This window comes from Sminthopsis crassicaudata, chromosome 4 (genome assembly GCF_048593235.1).
Source record: "Sminthopsis crassicaudata isolate SCR6 chromosome 4, ASM4859323v1, whole genome shotgun sequence".
NCBI classification, from domain to species: domain Eukaryota; kingdom Metazoa; phylum Chordata; class Mammalia; order Dasyuromorphia; family Dasyuridae; genus Sminthopsis; species Sminthopsis crassicaudata.
This window is the reverse complement of record NC_133620.1, coordinates 433,620,212-433,646,192: the sequence shown is the minus strand read 5'-3', so window position 1 is coordinate 433,646,192 and position 25,981 is coordinate 433,620,212. Positions and strand designations below refer to the sequence as shown.

General features: G+C 32.1%; 1 protein-coding gene across 6 annotated transcripts; it reads right to left on the bottom strand.

Moving 5' to 3' along the window:
- Positions 1-417: 417 nt before the first annotated feature.
- LOC141539832 (bile acid receptor-like) lies at positions 418-25,629 on the bottom strand. 6 transcript variants are annotated; one of them, XM_074263147.1, is made up of 13 exons: positions 20,917-21,215; positions 17,289-17,535; positions 16,544-16,696; positions 13,483-13,609; positions 12,023-12,385; positions 10,300-10,440; positions 7,028-7,170; positions 6,824-6,928; positions 6,598-6,697; positions 5,383-5,511; positions 2,729-2,842; positions 1,205-1,318; positions 418-738 (listed from the first exon to the last, which is right to left on the bottom strand). In XM_074263147.1, exons 4-13 carry the CDS (start codon positions 13,571-13,573, stop codon positions 500-502), a joined length of 1,539 nt encoding a protein of 512 aa, XP_074119248.1. In that variant the 5' UTR covers positions 13,574-13,609; positions 16,544-16,696; positions 17,289-17,535; positions 20,917-21,215; the 3' UTR covers positions 418-499. The 6 variants fall into 6 exon arrangements, with proteins under 6 accessions (XP_074119248.1, XP_074119247.1, XP_074119246.1 ...); XM_074263146.1 differs by having other exon boundaries at positions 17,289-17,471; positions 20,917-21,041; XM_074263145.1 differs by lacking the exons at positions 16,544-16,696; positions 17,289-17,535; positions 20,917-21,215 and adding an exon at positions 25,515-25,629.
- Between the last annotated feature and the right edge of the window lie 352 nt (positions 25,630-25,981).

The window sequence follows — 25,981 nt, the reverse complement described above, 5'->3', positions numbered from 1 at the left end:
GTAGTCAGGCACTTTGCCAAGGGTTTGGGAGACACCATCCCTGTCTTTTACTCAGTTTAATGGGCAAAGGGGGTAGAGAAATGCAAACAGCTGTGTATAAACAGGATATGTAAAGGGTAAATTGAAAATAATCTCAGAATAAAAAAAACTAAAATTAGAAGGATTGGGAAAGGCTTCTTGTAGAAAGTAAAACTTTATCTGAAATTTAAAGGAAAGCAGGGAAGTTAGGAAATAGATATGAGGAAGAAATGAAGTAGGGGGATTATGAACATGAAATACAGATAAAAGTCCAAAATGGCAGTGACTATTTTTTTTTTTTTACAAGATGGGATGGGGGAAAAAAGGAGAGAAAGGAGTGGTTAAAGGGAAATGACTATATTATAAAAACACAAGGCACAAAATAAAACTTCTTAAAAATAAAGTAAATGAACAATTTATGTTTTAAGAAATTTAAGAAAAATCAGAGTGATGATGAAATCTCAGCAATATTAGTTGATATTCAATGCATATCCCAAATCTCATAGAGTAAACTATTAAGTTTGGGGTCCTTGGATTTCCAGGTGATCAAAACTTCTGAATGGTTGTGGTTCAGTGTTCTTAGCTCAGTAAGTCTTCCTATTAGTCGAGCAAAATGTTGAGGATCTTCTGGATGATATATTTTTGAATATTTATACAAAATTCCTAAAAGTGGTTCCTGCAGTTTTTCCACGTGTTGTTTATTTCTAAGTAGTGGACGATCTGAAAAACAATACCATAAGTATTTTAATGTTTTCTGCTAAAACACAAAGAATAAGAATGAAGTCTAGTCCTTAAAAGAAATTCAATTTCCAAGAAATAAGCCACACAATAAGTGTGTATGCAACTAGCTTCTCAAAACACAAAAACAGCACAAGGTGAACAAAATATCTTTGGAGAATGGAGGAAAGATATCTGAACCTAGGATTTCATCTCTATCGAGATCTCCCTCTACTGATGCATACAAGTTTGTGGCTTGCCTATTTATGGTCATACAACTTACTAGTTGTATGTCAGAATTTGAGTTTGAATCCAGATCTCTCTGATTCTAAGGCTAATCCTCTATACATTGTCACATTGTCTCTCTTTTAATGCAATTGTAATCCACAAATTTCTTTTGCTTCCACAAATCCCAAACTAATAAGTATTTGGAATGTATTCTTTACTGTTCTTTCATAATTGATTTTACCTGAAAAAAACACAGTTGTTGCTGCAAGCAAAGCATATTCAGTTTCAGTAACATTAAGTTCTCCCATGCTTCTATAGAAGTAAAAGAGTGCAGTAATAAAATCTTCAGTGATGCCTTTAAAAAAGTAAAAGTAAAAACATTACAATAAAAATTCAGTATTAAATCTGACATTGTAAACTGCCATTTCTCAAAATAATTTGAGAATAACAGAATCTTAGAATCAGAAGGAATTGCAGAGACCATCTAATTTGCCCCATTCTTAAACTAGAATCCCTTTTAGAATATACTTACATGCTTATTTTGTTTTTTAATAATCAATATATTTTTCTTCAATGCCTACTATGTGCCAGGCACTATGCTAAGCACTATACTGATAATTCCAAGTATAAGAAAGTTTTTTTTTCCTTGTATTCTAAATATACCTATTTGCTACTTCCATTAATCATTTTTTTTTTTGCTCTCTATAGCCAAGCAAAGCAAATCTAATCCCTCTTCTTTATAAATAATTCTAAAGATTTTTGAAGAAAGATGTCATGTCCCCTTCTGTTGTTTCTCTTCCAGGCTAAATAAACAACCCCAATTTCTCAAACCAGTATTCATACAACATGTTTTCAAGACCCTTCATCACCTAATTAGCCTAAATACATACTTGCCAGCTTATCAATAGCCTGTTCAAAGTATATCCCATTCATAAGTGAACAAAATACACCAGATATGAAAAAGACAAGATACCTAATCCTGGATATTACAACTTTCTTAATGTAATCTAGGATTGCATTCCACTGGGCTCCCCCTCACCTGAAGCCTATAAGCAAAGGCTGGATGACCCTTTTATAGTACATCATAGAGAGAATTCTTTTTCAGGTGAAATTTTAGGTATAGTATCTTTAAAGGTCCCTTCCAAATTTTGTGTTTTATGGTTTTGTACATTAGGTTTTTAGATTGCCATATCATACTGCTAATTCATAAAGAGCTTGCAAACCATGAAATTCCCCCCCCAAAATTTTTTTCAGATAAGCTCTCTTCCATCCAAATCTCCTCTTATTTTGTATTTAAATGAAGGCTGGTTTTTCTTTGGTTTTCTTTGTTTCTTTGGTTTTTTGATAGCTACTTGTAAGATAAAACATATCCCTATTAAATTCTTTTTGTTTGGCCCACTATTCTAGCCTGTCAAGATTTTTTGAACATAAGAAAACAAATCAGGGATTTAAAGTAAGAAGGTACCTTAAAGACCATCTAATCCAACCTTCTAAATAAAAAAGTGAGGTTCAGAGAGGTCAAGTTAGTTGTACAAGATACACTGATAAAAAAAAATGGATCTAAGATTTGACCCCTGATTTATTAATTCAAAATCCTGATTTTTTTATACAACATATTACCAATTCCTCTTAGCTTTTAAGTCCTGTGTGATAAGCACAAAATCTCTGCACAAATCTAAGAAGTCACTTGATAAAAATATCAAACAAAAAGCAGAAGTGAAAACTATTTTTCCAATGCCAGTAAAGATTATAGTGCTCATTTTACCAGATGTAGTAGTAGAAGTTGGACTCTCTTCATTAGTTGTTTCCATAGAATAAATAATGCTTTGATCAGCATTCTGATTGTAATTTAGTGAATGATCAGAAAACCTTATAGCATCTGACAAGAGAAGAAAAATGAAACATAATTTCTTTAAATTGTTATTCAGATAATTCTGCTCATACCTAAATGACCAAAGTGGCATATGTGTTAGGAATGGCCATATCTATAAAAGATAGACAGTCTTTGCAGCATGTAACATATTATCAAGAACATAGTAGGTCTTAATTATTACTTGTTGATTTATTTTTTACTTATTATTAATTTGTGAATAAAGAATAAGCAATGCTTAATGAATTCTGTTCAAATAGAAGATAGAGAACAATTCTTCAAAGGTTCTCTACGATGCTTAAAATATAGAATTACTTCTTAAAAACTAAGTCATTTAAAATTACAAAGCTTTAAATATATTGGGAAATAGTTTTTAAGCAATAGGTATAGATTAGGTTGCTCATTTTACTGGTAATTAATGGTAAAAGAAACATTTGCAATAAATAAAAATATTTAGTTGCCATAATCAGTGGCTAAATTTAAGAGCATCTATCAATATTAAAGTTGTTGTCAATTGTATAGCAATCAAGGAACACACATTATTTTTAAGGAGAGGACAAGAAAGAAAAGGAGAGGAAACAAGAAAATGAATAAAACATTCCTTATTCTGAAAGAGTAATAGGGAGGAGGGGACAAATATATTTGTGAATTAATGTGTTTATATCCATATGTGAATAAAAATATTTTTAAAATACAAAATAACAAACTATAAAGTAATTAGGAAAATCAAGAAAGATTGTAGAAGATGGTAATTGAACTGCATTTTTATGAAAGAGGCTTCTCTGAGGCAAAGATGAAGAGAGAGTCCATTCAAGCACAGGAGATGACTAAATCAAGGGTACAAAGATGAAAAATGGAGAAGGGCAGGTTGCTCTCAGAGTAAAAGGGAAACAATGTATAATTAGGTTGAAAAGGGAGATTGGAGTCAGGTTGTCAAGATTTTTAAAAGCTAATCATAGGAATTTGGAGCCTTTAGGATTTATTGGATACATGAGTCAGATCCGTGTTTAAGGTAAATCTCCTTGGTGGGAAAACAGTGGGAAGAAACTTGAGAAACTAAAAAGGATTAAGAGGCTCTTCCAGATGAATGGATGTCCATCAATTGGAGAATGGTTGGGTAAATTATGGTATATGAAGGTTATGGAATATTATTGCTCTGTAAGAAATGACCAGCAGGAGGAACACAGAGAGGCTTGGAGAGACCTACATGAACTGATGCTGAGCGAAATGAGCAGAACCAGAAGATCTCTGTACACTTCAATGTTGTATGAAGATGTATTCTGATGGAAGTGGATATCTTCAACATAAAGAAGATCCAACTCACTTCCAGTTGATCAATGATGGACAGAAATAACTACACCCAGAGAAGGAACACTGGGAAGTGAATGTAAACTGTTAGCACTGCTGTCTATCTACCCAGGTTACTTACACCTTCGGAATCTAATGCTTAATGTGCAACAAGAAAAAGGTATTTACACACATGTATTGTATCTGGGTTATATTGTAACATATGTAAAATGTATGGGATTGCCTGTCATGGGGGGAGGGTGTCGAGGGAGGGGATAATTTGGAAAAATGAATACAAGGGATAATATTATTTTAAAAAATTACTCATGCATATATACTGTGGGAAAAAATTCTAAATAAAATTTTTTTAAAATGTTAAACGTACACTTGCAAAAAAAAAAAAAAAAAGAGGCTCTTCCAATAATTAGTGATTCTGAAGGCTTAACTAAGGTTGTACTTGTGTGAGCAGAGAGAGAAGTCAGATGTGAAAGATGGTGTTGAGAGAGTAATAGCAAAATTTGGCAACTGATTATATACTAGGGGTGAGGAAAAGTAAGAAATTGGGGGAAATGCTTAGATAATGAACTAGGAGACCAGAAGAATGGTGGTATCTTTAATAGCAATGATATCTGACATTTATATAACACTTTTAGGGTTTACAAAACACTTTACATTTATTATCTTATTTGTTCCTCACAACATTCCTGAGGGGTGGATATTATTATTAATTCCATTTGATAGATAGGGAAACTAAGGTTGAAAAGAGTTAAGAGTTAAACCCAAAGTCAAATAACTTTAGTTAGAAATAGGGAAATTTGGAAGAGGAATAGTCTTGGGTAGGATACTAAGTTCTATTTTGGATATGTTAAGTTTAAAATGTTTCTTAGAATCCATTTTAAAATGTCCAATAAGCAGTTGATACAGGATTGAAGCCCATGATACATACATGCATATATATATAGATATAGATAGATGATAACTTTTAGATGATAATCCAAATGATCACCAAGATTACCAAGAAAGTCAAAGAGGAAAAAGAAGAGGATTCAGAATAGAGCCTTGGTGAATCCTTACAGTTAGCTGAATGATGGGCCAGCAAAGTAGAGAAAGAAAGATGGTAAAAACACAAATGAAGAGAATTAGGAGGATATAGAGTCACTAAAACACAAGAGAATTAAAAAAAAAAAAAAAAGGTACTCAATAATGTCAAACACAGCAGAAACGAAGAAGGAAGAAGCCCAAGAAAAAACTAGCATATTTACTTTCACTGGTTGATGAAAGACACTCATTAACTTTCTGATTATAGATTTGAGCTGAACGTAGGAACATTGCTTCAACAGTTGACCCCTTTAGCAATGCGATCTGATCCTCACTGGCCAAACTTTCAAATCCTGTAAGAAAAAGTATATATAATTGGTGAAAGAAAATACTTATCTACAGATTGAATTCAATTCATCAAAGAGAAACACTTATATAACTTCAAAGGTGAACAAAATACTTTCATTCACATTGTGCTTTTAAAAAACTTTTTTTTATTGATGTTGCCTAGTTTAATAAGACTTTCTTGTGGCAAATGTTAAATGATATGTATGAATGAACTGCAAAGTATTCATTTTGCAATGTGTTGTCTGGATGGTTTTTTTTTTAATACATTAAATTAGTAACATGATTTTTCTATTAGTATGATTTTCCCCTTTGTTTACTTCAGATTATATCTACAAAATGTCAAACACACATGTAAAAAGATAAATAAGTTGTTTGACCAGTTTATCAAATTTAACAAATCATTCAAAGAACAATTTTGACTAATCATTTTTGCTCCCTTGCTCAATTAAATCAGTTTAAATATTTTGTAAGAGAATTAGTACAGCAGAAAACATGCTAAAATTGGTATCAGGTCATTTGGGTTGAATTCCTACCTAATTATGTTCAGAGTGAAATTACTTACCCTTAGTTTGTCAATGTATTGCAATGAAAAGCATACTGGATCTGTAGTCAAATTAATCTGAATAGTGTTTTTGTCATTTATCACCTCTATTACATTGGGCAAGTCACTTCATTCGTTGGGAAATTAGTTTCCTCAATCTATTAAAAGGGGAGGGTGTTTAAACTCTGTGGCTTCTAAAATCTATTCTAGTTCTAAATCTGTGATCTATTATCCTATAACTCAGAAAACTTCATTTTCTTCAATTCTAAAACCGTGGCTGTTGAGAGAGATACTTTGCAGACCTTAAAATGAGTTGTTATTATATTAATATATATATGTAGAAATATCTTGAATGGAAAGAAATTTGTAAGTATGTTAATTTCAAATAATTTTGGCATTATGCTTTTCCCCTTCAAATTTGAAATCTTTAATAATTAGAAAGAACTGAACTTAAAATTTAATTTAAATTCCTCTACTTTCCTTAAGAGGAGGGAATAAAATTAATTTGTTGAGTTTAGTGACTTTTTAAAAAGTCTTCAAGGAAAACTACCTGGAAGTCTCTTTGTAAAATCCACCAACACCTGAACATGAAGCACTGCTGTCTCTGAGAGCCGCAAGAAACTTTCCTCAGGATTTGCATATTCCTGCAACTAATATACAGAGAAAAAGAACTAATGAAAATTAACTTTATAAAAAAAAGATTGTCAAGATTTTATATTATTATTGTAATGATATTGCTGATTACTCATCATAGCTTGTAAATAATAAGCACATACTAATTTCTTTGCTTCCTCTAGGGGAATTGTGTATCTTTGATGAGCATCCACGATGTGATCAATAAGCTGATGTTCAATTGGAGTTAATTCTACTCTGTCCTGTAGCTTTAAGGAAATAGAAGGGGGAAAAATCAGGGGTACAGATTTATGCCACAATTAAAGAAGCAGGCAATTAAATTAGTTAGTGAGGAATAGAGGACTTACCATTTTTCTAGGTCTAGTTGTAGATGACACATGCTTATTGTCTATTCCTTTTTCTTCCACTTTGATATTACAAAAAAAGTTATTCTTCTGCTTGAAGTTCTTACGAAGTCGTTTGGATTTACACTGTACTTCTGTTAGCAAACCTGCAACATTTCAAAATTCATATTTAAAATGTGGACATGGATCTTTGCTGAAGTATCAAGAAAGTCAACAGTGGATGTCAGTGTTGCCCCTCCTACTTCCATTTTCTAGCGTCCTCTTTAACATTTATTGGAGAGTTAAGGCAATTTGCCTGTCCTGGCACAGTGCCTACAGAAGGTAGGGACAAGGAACAATGAAGCACAGAGTCACGGTATAGAGAAATACACCAAGATCTTATCCTTCACTGAAATTGTGAATCATGTAAATTGTATAGATCCTAGAGAAATGTGAAACCTTTCAAAGGGGTGGGTTGACAGACTATTGAACAAACCCAGAGGAACCTTTATATAGGCTCTTATGATAAGTAAGTTTCACTGAAGATGAAAGTTTCTCTCATGGTTTGTGAATTTTGTTAGTAGTATTTTTTGTAATTTTTTTGATCATCTATTATGAAACTTTTCTATGCCCCATGCGTTGTTAGCTTGATGCTAATAAAGGAACTAGAAATACCTGGACAAAAACTAAAAACATCAAAAACATCAAAATCTTGATGTTTCCAAGGAAAACCCTGTATGTGTGTAAAAGGCAAAAAAAAAGAGTAAAAGAAGCCCAAAATGGAACTTTGTCAGCATAGGCATAGACCTTAAGATAGAGGCTACAAATTCCTTATAAAATTAATTCTAGAAATTTAAGCAATACAACAGCACTGCACACACACACACACACACAGGTACTTCTATGAATCATCATCTTTTTTAAAAATTTCTTATATATCAGTAATATATACACCCATTAGAATTTTTATTTTCCTGTTCTCTCTCCTTTGTTCTATCACGATTCATCTAATCATATTCAATCCAGTAGCTCATAAGAACTTGTCTCTGCAAACTAGAAATTCTAATTATTCTAACTACTCTCAGACACACTATCAGATTAATGATAGGTTGGTAGCGACATACTTTACCAATTGATTTCTAAGGATAGACAATGTGTACAACAGTTAAACAATCTTATCTATGTGTGAAGGTGAAACTTGGCTTTATATCACAGTATCATGAGGTTGTCTCATGAAGATGAAAATGAGCAAAGTCTCTTCCTGACTTTATAAACAGGAAAGGGCATCAAACATTCTTTTGTTAAATAGGAAATTTTGATATTTCATTAGTTAAGCTTAATTTTTTTTAACCTAAATAGAACATCTGCTTGAACTGGACTAATCTAATACAAACAAGGAAGGGAATTATCATGTTGTTAATATTTACCTTTAGGCATAAAGTCATTCAAAAACATTTTATATATACTTATCACATATAGAGATATTTTCTAGGTGCTATCTTGTGATTCTGTATACTCAGCTCCTTTTGTTCTTAATCATGGCCTAGGGGTAGCCCTCAATTCTGCAAGACTGAACTAACACAGAACAAGGTATGACAGCTTTGAGTAATGGCTGGATGATAGACTAAAAGTTATCTGAGGACCACTTTAACTATATGCAGAGAGTTTCATCCCTAAATTGGACACAGTCATTAATCTCTCAGCTGTGACAACTCTTAAAGTTGTAGAAGGGTTTAATTAGTGGGGGAATTGAAGACTTCTTAAGTGTTGAGGGAGATAGTGTGCTACAGTGGAAAGGGCCCAGAATTTGGAATCAAAGGACCTGACATTGAAAAAAATGAAAAATTTTCCAAATGAGTATTTAAGTTCTAAAACAATATACAGAGAGACTCATTCTGGTCAAGTAAAGTTAATCAGGGCAGGCTTTGGGGGGAAAGTGAGTTTAGAACCAGGTTCTTAATAGTATGAAGTTTACAAGTGAAGAAACTGAAAGCTTTACAAATGAGAGAAATGTGTCAGGTCAAAAGGAAGGGAATAAGTAAATTGTATGGAAGTGATGGAGAGCAATTAGATTGATAAATCAGTAAGCCTAACAGAGAACTAATAGGAAACTTTGAAAGTCAGAATTCCACATAATGGGTAGCAGAGACATATTATACTTTCCTTAGCAGAATAGGAGAGTGACATGATGAAAACAGTCTTTGTGGAAGATGATTTTAGCAGCTGTAACTCGAACAAATTAAAAAGAAAGCAAAAGGAAGCAATAAGACCATCGTGGAGGCTGAGTCCTGGGAGTTTAGACTACTGTGGACATTTAAAAAAGGAATGGACAGTTATGGGAGATGTTACCTAAAATGAATTGACAAGATGTGACAAGAGGTTAAAGAATGATATGATATATACTATAACATATTTAATATGTATGGGAATGCCTGCCATCTAGGGGAGGGGGTGGAGGGAAGGAGGGGAAAAATTCGGAACAGAAGGGAGTACAAGGGATAATGTTGTAAAAAATTACCTATGCATATGTACTGTCAAAAAATTACAAAATTAATTTTAAAAAAAGATTTAAAAAAAGAATGATATGAGTTGGAAATTATCCTCCAAGGGTATGATCATACTAGGGAAGTTGATTAATTTGGTTTTTTATATACTAAATTTTATGTTTCAGCAGAACGCCTAAATGAAACTGTCCTTTTAATGTCTATACATGCAGAACTAAAAAAAAAAAAAAAAATTATTATTATCTTTAAACCACTAATTCCGGAAGAATTGATTTAACATTATAGAAACTGAAATCAATGCGGGTATCATTAAATTAAAAAAAAAAAAAAAGGAATTAAGATCAGAAATAAAATCTACATGGATTTAGGGTATTTATTTAAAAGCTAGTTATTATAGACAGCAAAATGCATTAATTCTCTAAATTTTGGAAATAACACTAATTTTAGTAGTTGCTAAAGAGTTCTGCCAGCACACAAATAAAGAAGTCACAACTTGGACAATGGCATTTAATTTTCAACATAAGAGGGAAAAAGTCATAAAAAATTACAATCAGGGTAGCTAGAATGGAACACCTGTCCTGGAATAAGGACTGACTTAAAGTCTGACCTTAGACATTTACTACATGTGTATCCTTGGGGCAAGTCATTTATGAAGAAGGAGGAAGAGGAAGGGAAGAGGAAAAGAAGAGGGAAAAGAGAAGGAGGAGGAGAAAGACAATTTAGACAGTAACAACCACAAAGGTTACATTCAAGAGAAATGACCAATACAGAAACTGAAAATAGACCACTTACATTCTGCTAACATTCCCATTGCCTTACACTTTTTCAAACGGCACTCTTGACATTTTCTACGCATATACATGTCCATTTCACAATGCCCACCATTCTTGCATCTGTATACTGCATTTTTGGTGATACTGCGACGAAAAAAACCTAAAGGATATTTCAAAAGAGCCTTGTTTTTATTTCACCACTGAGTATTTGTAACCCATTAATATCATGTTTAATATTAATATTTGAAAGGTAGCATGAAATAGGAGATTAATAAGAGGCCTAAGAAATATTAGGGCCTTGGCCCAGCTCCTGCCTCTGACAGGTACTGATTATATGATCCTGGATAAGTCACTTAGTTTGCTTGTGCTCCTCCTCCTTCCCCCAGCCAGGTAACTCTCTTAAAACTGTCAACCTGCAGAGTATTTGCCTATACACATCGGTAGAAGTTGTTCCTCCTACACTGATGAAATCACAAATCCAGACCCCAAAACCTAGTATCTCTTTATTAAAAGGTTAAATAATAGAATAACTGAGTTTCATTTGTACAAAATGGGGAAATGGCATCTCTCCCTATAAATGTTTTTATGTATTTTAAAACTGAATTCTCTTATTGCTCTTCTATATGAACAACCTATTCAATCCAAACTGGTGTTGTCCCATACATTGGTCATATTTGGCAATTAACATTAAATACCTCTAACAGAACAGTAGCAGTAGATGGTGCTGGGCCTGAAGTCAAAGACTCATTTTCCCGAGTTCAAATCTGGCTTCAAATACTTATTAGCTGTGTGACCCTGGATAAACACCCTGTTTATCTCTATTTCCTCATCTGTAAAATGAACTGAAGAAGAAAATGGCCAAGCACTCCAGTGGCTTTCTTTGCCAAGAAAACCACAATAGACTCATGAAGAGTAAAGCACAACTGAACTACAACTTCCAGCAACCCAAGGCAAAACTTTCTTTTACCACGTTAAGTGTTGTGATCTGTTGTTGTTTTCTTATAAGGTTCCTTAAAATATCCATTTTGCATAAGGCATTTCCAGGAATTGTCAGTACATCAAGTCAAGGCCTTTATAGCTCATATGTAGTCTTAGTTGTACAGAGGGTTGGAGCACCTAAGTGATGGAGCTCACAGAAAGCTGGTTGGGTCAGAGGCAAGAGCTGAATGCAGTTTTTCCTGATTCCCCATGCAGCATTCTGTTAATACCACATCACCTCCCAGGATGGTAAACACTTATTTAGGACCCACTGCATCAATTCTAGGTTTTGTTCATTTGAAAATAGAAACAAAGCAATAAAGAGAGATTTTACTTTCAAAATTCTGATCTCAATTGATCATATTTGCTTTCCCACCTTTTATCAGTTTTCATAGAAACTTAGTTTTGAAAAGGATTGTACAATTCAGTTAGCCCAAACTTCCTCCTAATACAAGAATTTTATTCAGTTCAACATGAAGTGGTATACTAGCTAAACCCAATGTTAGATGACATAAAACAGTTTCTATCATAACCTCAGATTCAATTAAGTACTGTCTAAATACTAAATGTTAAATTTCTGGTTCAAAAAAAAAATTTAATTGAATCTCCCTTCCTCATATTTGATTTCTTTCCATGCCTTAGATTCTGATCACCACTGTTTCCCTATAACTGTCACCTATTAATATTGCTTTTAATGACTAATGCCCACTTAAAAAGGAAAATGGTCATCTAGTCTGTATGTATAAAATTTCAGTTTTTCTTACCTTTGCAACCTTCACAAGTAAGTGCATTATAATGATATCCTGAAGCTTTATCACCGCAGACTACACAAAGTTCTTCTTGTCCTTTAATTCTCACAGAAGAATGATTTAGTTTAGATCTTTTTATTACTGGATATTTATCCTCAGTATCATGAGTAACCATACAAGTGGGCTTATTTAATTCACTGGTGCTGAGTATATATTGCCCATCATTATACTGTGAATCTTGACTGTATGTATTGTAGTGACTGTGAGAAGGTGGAGACTGTAAGGCTGGAGAAAACTGGATAGTTGAATACTGACAGTAAGGTGCTGCTTGGTAATCAGGGTCTTGCAACTGATAATTGATCTGTTCTGGCAATACATCTATTTCATAAAAACAACAACAAAAAGAACAATTATATGTAAGAATTAAAAAAAAAAAAGCTGCTTTTAATTCTAAAGTGTTTGCCAAAGGTCATTGTTTATTGTAAATATTTTATCCATTTCTAAAGGTAAATTTTCATTCAACTTCAATTGGCCCCCAAACCAAGAATACATTTTCCCCTTTCCTCTCTTTGGCATTTCCTTTTAGCCCATTGAAGTTTTTTCAGTACACTGTGACCAGGAGAATAGAACCAAAAAAATTATAATTTGTCTTTTAAATGACACTTTTTGTCTAAGTTTCCTGGATACTTCAAAGTGAGATTTTTGAGTTTGATTTCACCCAGCTAGCGTCCTCTCTCTCCTCAAATTATCTTTATTTACCTAACTGTTACCTATTGTCCCACAATAGAATGCAAATAAACTCCTTTAATATCAAGTCTGTTTCTGCCTTATAGCCCCAGGGCCTACTGCAGTGCTTTATAAAAAGCAGGCATTTTTTAGTTTAGGAGAAGATAATGTTGGGGATGGGGAAAAATAAAGAACTGGTAAAGTGCTATATGTGCAAAAGGTACTCAGCTGCTGTTACCTATACCCCATGTGAGTGAGAAGGATAAACCCCTTTAAATGACAAAAATCTGACTTTTTATTTCCTTTAGAAGCTTATGTTTCCCAGACATAAACCTTAGATTTAGTACTTAGATTTGAGATTGTGTAAATCAGATTTAATATTCTGACTAAAAAATGATCTGTATTCTTCTGGTAGGATTTGACAGGTAAATGTATAGGTAATATTATAGGCCATTGTGACAATTACATCACAGTAAGAAATAATTCAGTTTCTCATACTCCTTTTTCTTATATTAGTTGTATTTTCATGAGCTGGTGGTTTATCATTCTCATCTTTGTATTTATTTACAATACAGTCTAAATATCATGTATTTTCCTTATCAGACTTGATTGATCATTTTTGCATACTTATAAATCAAGAATTTGGTACTTTGAATTTATATGTGAATTTCCAAAGAAGTTTATGTGAATTTTTTACAGGGAATAAAAATTTTATTTAATTTTTACTCTTGGGAGTTTTTGTTACGTACCATAATACTGTATAGGTTCAGCAAAACAGTACCCATCAGATACTGTCACATAAGTATTTGCCATATTCTGGTCCAACTTCCACTGCTTCATTCACTTCAGTAAATGATGGGCTTTTAAGAATAAGGCCTATGGGAAACAAATTCTTTGTATCTTATTTTAAAGTATAATTTTATAATCCAGTTATAATTTATAAAAGAAAGATAGTCCTTAAAAAAGATCAAAGAATTTAGCTTAAGAGGAAATAATATTGAGTCATTGAAGAAATAGCTATATATATATATATATAGAAAGGTCTTATCAATAATTACATAAACAAGTCAATTGAAAAATGAATTCTATCAGTTTCTCAACTTTCTGCTCCTTGAACTGAATTTTATAAATATTGATATTAATTGATGATCTTTTCTGATACTTTTAGCATATAATTCTGATGTAAGATAATTCAGAGAAGGGACATCTAGGTGGCGTAGTGGATAAAGCACCAGCTCTGAAGTCAGGAGGACCCGAGTTCAAATTTGACTTGGGATACTTAACACTTCCTAGCTGAGTGACCTTGGGCAAGTCACTTAATCCCAATTGCTTTACCAAAAAAAAAAAAAAAACATAATTCGGGGGAGATAATTAGAAATACAAGTGAAAGCATTTAAAGAATTTAATAAAAATAATTTTAGGCAGCAGTCCTTATCTTCAAGTGTTTTATAATTTATATTTTAATGCTTTGAAATATCTCTGATTTTATCAGAGATGATGTGAATTCTCTAAAGATAGATATAGATACACATACACACACATACACACACACACACACACACACACACATATATATAAAATCTGTAATAAGGTTATTGGATCACATGGTCATTAAGTTCTCTTTTAGCTCCAAACCTCTTTATTACAAACTTTCCACATCTCATGACTTGCTGTAGCTTAAGAATTCATATTTTAAATGAATGAGAGTAGTAATGAGGAAATAAAATTATCATTCTATGCAGATGATATAATGATATACTTAGAGAATCAACTAAAAAACTACTAGAAACAATTCACAACTTTAGCAAAGTTGCAGGTTACAAGATAAATCCACATAAATCATCAGCATTACTATATGTCACCAACAAAGTCCACCAGCAAGAGATACAAAGAGAAATTCCATTTAAAATAAAAACTGTAGGTAATATGAAATATTTGAGATTCTTATCTGCCAAGACAAAGTCAGGAACTGTATGCACACAATTATAAAACACTTTCCATAAAAAGTTAGATCTAAACAATTGGAAAAATATCAAGTGTTCATGGGTAAGCCGAGCTAATATAATAAAAATGACAATCCTACCTAAAATAATTTACTTGTTCAGTGCCATACCAATCAAACTGCCAAGAAACTACAGAGCTAGAAAAAAATAATAACAAACTTTATCTGGAAGAACAAAAGGTCAAGAATTTCAAATGAATCAATGAAAAAAATGCAAATGAATGTGGCCTAGCTGTACTAGACCTAAAAAATAAAGCAGTGGTTATCAAAACCATTTGGTACTGGCTAAAAAATGGAATAGTTGATCAGTGGAATAAATAAGGCTCACAAGACACAATGGTCAATGTTGATGCTAATCTAATGTTTGATAAACCCAAAGACTTCAGCTTCTGGGATAAGAACTCATTATTTGACAAAAATTGCTGGGAAAATTGGAAATAGTGTGGTAGAAACTAGGCACTGACCAACACCAAATACCCTATACCAAGATAAGATCAAAATGGGTTCATGATTTAGACATAAAGGTGAAACTATAAGCAAATTAGGATCTATGGAGAAGGAAGGAATGTATGGCCAAAGGAGAAGTAGAGTACATTATGAAATGTAAAATGGAGATTTTGATTATATTAAATTAAAAATGTTTTGTTCAAACAATTATCAATGCAATCAAGATTAGAAGGAAAGCAGAAAATGTTTACATCCAAGGGTTCTGATAAAGGCTTCATTTCTAAAATATATAATTGATTCAAATTTATAAAAATACAAGCCATTCTCCAACTGATAAATGGTCAAAGGATATGAACAATTTTCAGATAAAGAAATTAAAACCATTTCTAGTTGTATGAAAAAATGCTCTAAATCACTATTGATTAGAGAAATGTAAATTAAAACAACTCTGAGATACTACTTCCACACCTATCAGATTGGCTTAAGATGACAGAAAAAGATAACGATAAATGTTGGAGATGTGGGAAAACTAGGATACTAATGCAGTATTAAGGAACTTGTGAACTGATACAATCATTCTGGAGGAGCAATTTGGAACCATGCCCAAGGGGCTATCAAACTGTGCATATTTTTTGATCTAGCAGTGTCTCCACTGGAGCTATATCCCAAAGAGATCATAAAAAAAAGGAAAAGATCCACATGTACAAAAATGTTTGTAGCAGCCTTGTTTGTAATGGCAAGGAACTGGAAACTGAATGGATGTCCATCCATTGGAGAAAGGCTGAATAAACTATGATATATGAATGTTATGGAATATTATTGTTCTAGAACCAGAAGATTGCTGTACACTTCAACAACAATGCTGTATGAAGATGTATACTGATGGAAGTGGAAATCTTCAACATAAAGAAGATCCAACTCACTTCCAGTTGATCAATGATGGACAGAAACAACTACACCCAGAGAAGGAACACTGGGAAGTGAATGTAAATTGTTAGCACTACTGTCTGTCTACCCAGGTTACTTATACCTTCGGAATCTAATACTTAACGTGCAACAAGAAAATGGGATTTACACACATATATTGTATCTAGGTTATACTGTAACACATGTAAAATGTATGGGATTACCTGTCATCGGGGGGAGGGAGTAGAGGGAGGGAGGGGAAAATTTGGAAAAATGAATCCAAGGGATAATAATGTTATAAAAAAAATTACTCATGCATATATACTGTCAAAAAAAATTATAATTATAAAATGAAAATAAATAAATGAATAATAAAAAAATTTTTTTAAAATAATATTATTGTTCTATAAGAAATGATAAGCAAGATAATTTCAGAAAGACTTTGATAGACTTACATGAATTGATGTTGAGTGAAGTGAGCAGAACCAAGAAGACATTGTACACAGTGATAACAAAATTATGTAATAATCAATTCTGATGGAGGTGACTCTTTTTAACAATGAGGTGATTTAGGCCAATTCCAATGGACTTGTGATGGAGAGAGCCATCTGTATCCAGAAAGAGCATTATTGGGACTGAATGTCGACCACAATATAATATTTGCACCTTTTGTTGTTGTTTGCTTGCTTTTGTTTTCTTTCTCGTTTTTTTCCCTTTTGATCTAATTTTTCTTTTGCAGAATATAGAAGAATTGCACATGTTTAACATATGTTGGATTACTTGCTGTCTAGGGGAGGGAATGAAGGGAAATGAAGGGAAAAAAACTTGGAACAAAGGGTTTTACAAGGGTGAATGTTACATGTATTTGAAAAATTAAAAGCTATTTAAAAAAAATTTTTTTTTTAATTTATATCTTAGGAGCAGCTAGATGGTGCAGTGGATAGAGCATCAAATTCAAATCTGACCTCAGACACTTAACACTTCCTAGCTGTGCTATGCCAGAGAAGTTAACCCCAATTGCCAAAAAATAACAAAAGGACAAAAACAAGAATTCATATTCTCACGGTTAACTGCTTAGTAGTCACTACTGAGGATGGCATATTAAAGTTGGGTTGGGATTTGGGGATGAAGTTATAGATCTGTTGTTGAGTCATTTTGGTCATATCTGACTCTTAAAGCCTTCATCCAAAGTTTTCTTACCAACAATGTTGCAGAGGTTTGCCATTTCCTTCTCCAGCTTTCTTTACAGAAGAGGAACTGAGGCAAACAAGTTAAGTGACTTGCCAAAATCATCCAACTAGTAAGTGTCTGAGCCCGGATTTGAACTCAGGAAGATGCATCTTCTAGTCTTCAGGCCCAGCATTCTATGCACAATGACACCACCTAGTTGCCCAAGTTGTAGATATTTATTGATTAGTTTTCAACAATTTGTTGCATTGGTAATTATCTAAAAAGAAAAAAAAGTTTCATGTTGTCCAAATATTGGCATTTTTAAGTACTTTCTATTCATAACACCTTTAAAATATGTGACTTTCTAAGAGAGGAAGTAACAAAAATCTAAGAGTAGAATTGATGCAAAGTAAAATGAATAGAACCAAGAGAATAATACACAGTAACAACAACAGTGTAAATGAAAAAGATCATTAAAAGGAAGGTGAATTCTGAGTAATGGAATAATCAGTAAAGGTCCTAGAAAAGAGAAAATGAAACATACTGGCTCCCTCTTGACAAAGAGGCAGGGAATTGCTAGATTAGAATGTTATATGTGGTCAGACTATTCCACATGGTTTTAATATTTTTCTTTGTCACAAGGAGAACTTCAATCTTAGGTGGGAAATGACTTTGTAAAGACAAAATATGAATAAAATGGCACAGTGGGAGGAGGTTATTAAGGATGCTCTTAAGAGCACTTGATTACCAAAAAGGGAAATCTAAATACAATGAAGTAACTTTCAGAACATTCAATCATGAGAGCAAGACAAAACTTTAAATCACATTCTGACAAGAAGTAACAGAGTGGAATAATCATCTGATTGAGTGGTATAAAATTTGAGAAATAAGAGGTATAGTAGTCATTACATTACAATAACCTCGACTTGTTATTTCAAACTATAATCCAATAAAGCTACCTCTGGGAACTATTTCTAGGGTTCCTTGAAAAAATTCAATCCTAGCAAATATGACTGCCTCATTGTTTCCATGTTCCAGCCCATAAATGATAAATAATTATGAATAATAAATAATTCAGAAGGTCCTGATCACCTCAAAATGTCAAAATATTTAGACCTTATATCCTACATGAACATGTTGAGTGGTAGGATTTTTTTAATTTATTATAGCTTTTTATTTACAAGATATATGCATGGGTAATTTTTCAGTATTGACAGTTGCAAAACCTTTTGTTCCAACTTTTCCCCTCCTTACCTCCACCCCTTCCCCCAGATGGCAGATTGTTAAATATGTTAAAGTATATGTTAAATACAATACGTGTATACATGTTCATACAATTATTTTGCTGCACAAAAAGAATTGGACTTTGAAATAGTGTACAGTTAGCCTGTGAAGGAAATCAAAAATGCAGACAAAAATAGAGGGATTGGGAATTCTATCTACACAATGTCAGCCATTGAAATAATATTGGAATTTACTGAATGATGCTGTGTAAATAGCATTGCCTGAGTGAGAATTTATTTTAGAAATACTGCATATGAAATCTCATGAAGTAATATTAAAAATTAATGATAGCTTGTTTTTTTTCTTGACTAGTGATTTAAATACTGTATATTTATACCAATTTACAAAAGAATCTTTCAATAACTATTAAGTAAGCCATGGGGTTATAACAGGTGACATTATAATAAGATATTTCTAGTACCTCCAACAATTCAATATCTACTATAGACCTACGTTATACAAAATCATTCACTAATATGACAGGTCTACTAGAGTGACTTCGGTATTCAAAATAATGTTCACATGCATTGATTTTTGTTTGATAAATTTTTTACTCCAATTTTTTCTTCAAATCTTTATTGTACATTATAAGAGGATTAATCATATTGTATGTATGTGTGTGTATGTGTATATATATGTATATATATATATAGTGTGTATATATATGTATATGTGTATATATATATATATATGTATATGTGTGTATATATATATATATATATGTTTACATTTAACTGTAGCACATAAAAACAGGAATAAATGATTAAGTCCCTAGGTTAAAGTTTGAAAATATTTTGGAAAATGATTAATAATATGGATAAAGCAATGTAATTTAAAACTTTCTAACTTGTCATGTAAAATGAACCTGGAATGCTACTGTTTTATTATCTTTCCCAGTAAATATTTACTTAAAACAGAAGCCACTTAGTTAAGAAGAGTGCCTTTATCAGTAGGATCAATTTGGCATGGACAAAGTCTATATTTGTCCTTTGATAATTTTTTAAAACTGAAGATATATGTGTGTATATATATATATATATATATGTACATATATATATATATATATATATATATACTTCTTAATTTGAATATATTTTCAATTGTTACTTTTTAAAAATATCTGAATTTTGCTTGGCTAACACTAGATTCAGTTTTCTTAAAGTTTTCTAGATCATGTGTTTAAAGGAGTCATTATATAATGATTAGTGGGTTTTTAACTAATATATTAATTTATTATAAATCATAAAGCAAAATGTAAATGCCCAAATTAATATTTCTGAAGCTTATAAAAAATCAATAAAACAAAAAAGTTGTCAATATGAAAGTATTTCACTATTTCACAGTTTGTTTTTAATTTAGCTACTTCTGACTAATGACAATCCTGAATGAAAACTTAGTTTTAAATTTTACTTTTGCTGTGCTAAAGTTTTTAAAGCTCAAATCCTTTTAAAATAATTTATTAGACTCAAAAGATTTAAAGAGGATTTCTTTTGAGAATGTGAGAAAATAATTTTAATTCTATTTAATTTTTACAGCCTTCAATTATATGAAAAAATTTCTATTGTTTTCTGCTTTAAAATGCCTGTCAAATACTTTAAAAATATATAAAGGATAGTTCTAATTAGCAAATAATTTTCAAGGCTTAAAAAAAATAAAATTAAAACCAATTTGAAAAATATTTTTAAAATGAAAAATAAGATACTTTAAGTTAAATATATAGAAATAGACTATAAGCAAATTTCCCCCTCTATTTCTATCTTATATGGGTTCATTTTCATACTTGTAAAACAACAATCTTGCAACATAGACTTGATTCTCTTAAAGACTTTTAAAATATATATATATTTCAAAATGTTTGAATATATGTATAAAGATTTTGGCAATTGGTTAAAAAAAGGAAAACCATGGGTTTTTTGGAATTTGTTAAAATTTTAATTAAGGATTTCTGCATAATCATTCATGACAGTAAAATACTGTTTTAAGTAGTTCACTAGTTGAATGTTGCATTGTCTCCTATAATTCCAAAATTCTATTATATTTCAATTCATCTAAAATCCTAGCATAGAACAGCAATGTTTTGGAATTCTAGAGGACACAATTGTTAATAATCTTCTTTGTTTAAGAATATTTCTTATCTTTATGAAGAAATAGTATTGAATATTCTTTCAAATAGTACATTTTAAAATATTTGTTTTTATAACAAAAATTAAATTAAAAAGGTATCAGCTTTTCATGTACATTTTATAGCTTAACTTACAATTTAAAGCAAATAAATACATTGCATTGCAAATAGATAAATAAAATGCAATCTAAATTGAGACAACCTGGAATTATAAAATCCATAGTTCTTTTGAATGATAAATAAAATACTCACAGAGGGATGACCAAAGTACTGTATGTCCTGTGCACACCGAGTAAATAGAGTATATTATGATTCAGCAATTACTTCAACTCCCTCACTTCCAGCTGGAGTAAATGGGGCCTTTCCTTTATTTATCAGGGTTTAGATTTTCTTTTTTTTTTTTCTTCCTTTTTCTTTCTTTTTTTTTTTTTTTCATATACTTAGGCTCCAGACATTCTACAGAGCAATGTTTCTGCTCTATCTGAAAGACAAACTTCCCACACAGTCCTCCTTAGGGTCAAAACAAGGGCAATGGCAAGCTGACATAAATCAAATAATAACTGGATCATCAGAGATAGAGGCCTTTGGGACCTTCACGTCACACTTTCCCAGAGTTCTCTATTATTTACTTAATAAATATTTTGTTTTCTTGATAGACTTTGACGTTCTCCCATGTTGGTTGCAAAACATTGGTATCTCTACTCACTAATAGGCAACATTCACAGCAAAATCTCATTAATCCAGATTCTATGAATTCAGAATTTCTGCTATTCTTCACAGTATCTAGGATGAAAGTACTTACTAAATAAATTAGTATGAATAAGATTTCAAGGCTTATTTTAAGTGATATTGAGGATTTCAGATGCTTAGTTGTTCATAATTGGATATACCTATTTATTAAAACAAGCCAGGAGCAACTTCCATTTCTTTACTGTATGCAAATATATTTCTTTAAATAGTCTATAATTCAAACTTTTTAAGAATTCATATTGTCCTCCCTTCCTTATCAGACTAAATTAATTAGCTTTATCACATGACTAAAATTACTAAATAAAGACCCATAAAAGGGATTTATTTTAACTTCTATAAACAGAATACTGGACTTTGAGTTGAGAAGAGCTAAGTAGCTTCAAATCCAGCCACAGATCTTTATTAGCTTTAAAGTCATTTAAGTTCTCTGGGCCTCTCAATCTCTTCATCTTCATTTCTAAAATGGAATTTTTATAACTTCTAATTCAGAAGACTGTTGTTAGAATCAAACAAGAAAATGCATGTCAATGCTTAAAGATGCAAGCAAAATTTGTATCCAAACCCAAAGCTTTCTAATAAAACCCCTCTCTCCACTACTTGTACTCTAACTTATGATACTTTGGAATGAATAAAAAATTATTGATATTTTATGAATTGAAATGGATTGATTTAAATAGGGTAAACAACCAAGCTTGATTAGTTGAACAATGTTCAATGTTGAGCTTTTTATGAAACATTAAAGTGGTTTAAAAAAAAAAAAAAATCTTCCTATCAATACCTTTGAAACCTTAAAGCTCTTATTTTTATTACTTTTTAATTTGGCCCTTTAGAACAATTTACATCTTCACAAATATAGCCTATTTCTTTTTATTATTTTGTGGAGCAATAACATTAATCTAACAAGCCTTTACTAAAATATTCTAATGTACTGTCAGCTTTCCTAACTTTATAAATTCAATTTAATCCACAACTATGAAGAAAACTTACAAAATAAATTCTATATTTGTACATAGTCTTCATACTTCCCTTCCTTGTGTTTTAATAAATCTCTGGACATGCTTTGAGATTCAGTTACATACCCAACATAAGGTACACAAACATTTGTAGAAGGCTAAAATATATCACTTTGTTAAATAGTAAAAACAGAATGTGATTAAACAAAATTTTTGCTACTCTCATCTCTATAGGCACACATCAACAAATGCAGAAAAATGTTTAGAATATTTTTGCTATGAATCAAGCATTCATGGTTTCAAAAGGCAATGATAAAATAATCAGAAACTCATTAAAGTCATAAGGTTCAGTGGAAAGAGCACTGGATTTGGAGTTAGAAGACTAATACTGACTGGCATTATGGTTCAGCCATTGATTAAAGCCTGAGTAAATCTTCATTGTCCCTTCTAGTCCTAAATCTCTGCTCCTGCGAAATATTAAGCTTAATACAGGAATAAGAAATTAAGGTCAGATATTCAGAACTGGTGCCTTATAATCAGATATCATGTAATCTAGCTTAATTTTTAAATTTTATTTTTGGCTGAGGCAATTAGGTTAAGTGACTTGCCCATAGTCACAAAGCTAGTAAATATTAAGTATCTGAGGTTGGATTTCAAAGCAGGTCCTCCTGACTATTTGTGAAAATGACAGTTCTAAAAATTCTCAAGCTCTTTATTTTGCAGAATTCTTTGTCAGAGCAAGAATCTGTAGACTATTATCTCCACAATCCTCTGCCAAAACAACAATAACAAATAACAACAAAAGCCTTACCAGAAGCATTGAAAATGTTGGCATTTCTTTTGATAAGATACCAATGAGAATTTACATAACTAAATTGTCCCATATTATACACTAAGCCCAGAGAGCAGAAATGTTCTACCTGAAATATCCTCACAAACTACTAATGGTCTTCAAATGACACTTTGTAATAGAAGAAAATGTTCTCTCATTCTGAAGTAGTTTTCCAAAAGGATCTGCAGTGGAGTCCTTGTTAAGGGCTAGGAATGCCTGGGTAGTGCTGTTTGGCACACTGAAAGATGAGTAAATACTAGCATTTAGTATAGGACAAGTAGAGTATATTTTGCCTTATGCTATTGTGCCTTGGAGGGGGGCAGAGCAAGGTGGAACTAAACATAATACTCTAAATAGAAAGACCTGAGAAATAGGTCTAAGAGGTAGGTGGAAGACACTTTCCTCCTACCAATTAAGCATTTATTTTTTTCAAATGTTTGGAGTTTCTAATGGTTAAAGGAAATCATGTTCAGCACAGCTGGATCTTTTCTACATAATTGACCCATCCGGCTTGATCTGGTATTGGACTGTTTACTCCATTTTAGTAATTAACCATTATCAGCCTCATTAATGAAACATAAACCACCTCTTACAATCATTTATAAAACACTTGTCAAACAAAATTTAAACAAAGAACAGGATCCCAGCAAACTAACAGCCTTTTAAAAGCTACTGAAATGGATTACAAGAGTCAATTTGGTTACTTGTTTTTAATTTTTTAAAAGAGAAAACTAGAGACTTACAATAATGTTCTTGGCATAAATCTTCAAGTGCTTATTTGAAACCTCTAATACAATGATAATTATATTTGTACAGTACTGCTAAGCTATTAAGGTAAAAAGTTGGGGTTTTTTTCAAATACTTATTTCTCCCTAAATTATATAAACCAGATGGCCATGTATTCACGCCACCTTGAGAGATATTATTGTTCATTCTATTTAAATTTTTGTTGAATGGGGGAAAGGACAGAAATCATAAGAAATGATTTCAGTTACAATGTTATCAGCTGACTTAAGTAAAACTGTGAAAAATAATTTATAAAACATCTAGCTTTGGAGGAAAAGGGAAGGGAACACATTTATTAAATGACTACATATGCCAGGCACTGTACTAATATTTTAAGATATTATCTCATTTAATACTCAAAACAACTCTGGGAGGTAAGTAATAATATTATTCCCACCTTACAATTTAAGAAATTGGCAGAAGTTAAGGGACTTGTCCAGGGTCAAACAGGCAAGAAGTATCCCAAGTTGAATTTGACTTCAGGTTTTCCTGATTCTGATACTGGCACTCTTTATAGCTCTCTCCTTCCCAGGATTCATATTTATGTAGTGCTAAGTCTGTCCCTAGAAAGGGAGTTCCCCTCTTGGTTTCTGTTTGTCTTTCCCTAGACTGTCCCTTTCTGCCAGAGTTAATTAAATATAAATATAACATAAATATAAACATGTAAATAAATCTGCACATACTTTTTGGTAAATAGGAAAAAAAATCACCTCACAATTTATAAATTAAGTTCATAAAATGAGCTGTTCAATGGTACCATAAAATTTTAAAAGCTTAAAGGGAATGTATATAATTATTTAATATAATTGTCTAATAAGGTTATATTTCTTCTCACAATATAATTCTTAGGTATTGATTGTTCTGTTTTGTAGATCTGAAGAGATAATATTAAATGTATTAATAATGAATAAGACCAAAAAAGAAGAGTAGAAAGTTAAAGAAAAATATGAGAAATAATAATGTTTATCTTGTGAAATCAATGTTCGTAGGGCACCTAGGCAGCTTAGCATAGAGAACAGAGTGATGGACTTAGAGTCAGGAAGACCTGGGGTTACAACTCATGACTACAATCTACTTTGCTGAATTACTCTGAGCAAGTCATTAAGAAACTTAAACAACTCAGGAAGACTTTAGGAGAAAAAAGGCATTCAATCAACAAGCATCTGGTGAGTGCTTACTTACAATGTGCCACAATGGTGGGGATACATAGAAAAAATGAAAGAGTGGCAGTAGCAAAATGAAAGGTGTGCAAAGCAGATCCCCATCAACTGAGGAAATGCTAAATTAACACAGATGGAATGATAGAGTACTGTGCTGTAAGAAATAATGCATAATGAAAGGAGGAGCATGGGAAGACAAGTAATGAGGCTAAAGAAAGTAAACAGAATTTGACAAGAGGTAGTTTTATTTAGAAGAGATTACAGATAAAATGTAGAGATACATTAGACACCAGGAATGATAAATATAAAATAGATTTGGAAGAACATATAAATAATAATGGAAAAGACAAATACCCTAGTGGAACTCACAATTAGCCAGGAGAAAGGGAATGTATCACACAGCAGGCCATTGACTGGTAGGCTAAATCCATAGAAAAAAGTCAGACATTTTATGCTGTGTTCCATAACAATGGTCCTCAAACTCCTGCAAAGGAAAGAAATGACTAAGTGAAGGGGCAGGTCAATTCTTCGAGAGCCTCCACAGCTGTGAATCATAACACTTGGAGTTACAAAGCAGCCTTTCTGATGCAGGTGATTCCTGGTGGATTGGGAATGAAATAAATTGGAGATGAGGGAAGAGGAAAGAGGTCAGACAATGAAACTGCCTATCACTCCTCTCTCCTCCCTCCTCCTTTTTCTGTCCTCCCTCCTCCCTCTTCCCTCCTCTCTCCTTCCTTCCTCCTCCCTCCTCTCTCCTTCCTTCCTCTCTCCTCTTCTTCTTCCCCCTCCTCTTCCTCCCCTTCCTCTTCCCCTTCCTCCTCCCCTCCATGAAAAGA

Excerpts from the sequence above, each read along its gene's own strand:
- LOC141539832 (XM_074263145.1), bottom strand. The coding sequence starts at position 13,573 with ATGAAGCAGTGGAAGTTGGACCAGAATATGGCAAATACTTATGTGACA. Across the intron at positions 10,441-12,022 it reads TACTTGTGAAGGTTGCAAAG|GTTTTTTTCGTCGCAGTATC; the intron begins GTAAGAAAAACT and ends AATATCCTTTAG. Across the intron at positions 1,319-2,728 it reads AACTTCTACTACTACATCTG|GCATCACTGAAGATTTTATT; the intron begins GTAAAATGAGCA and ends ACTTTTTTAAAG.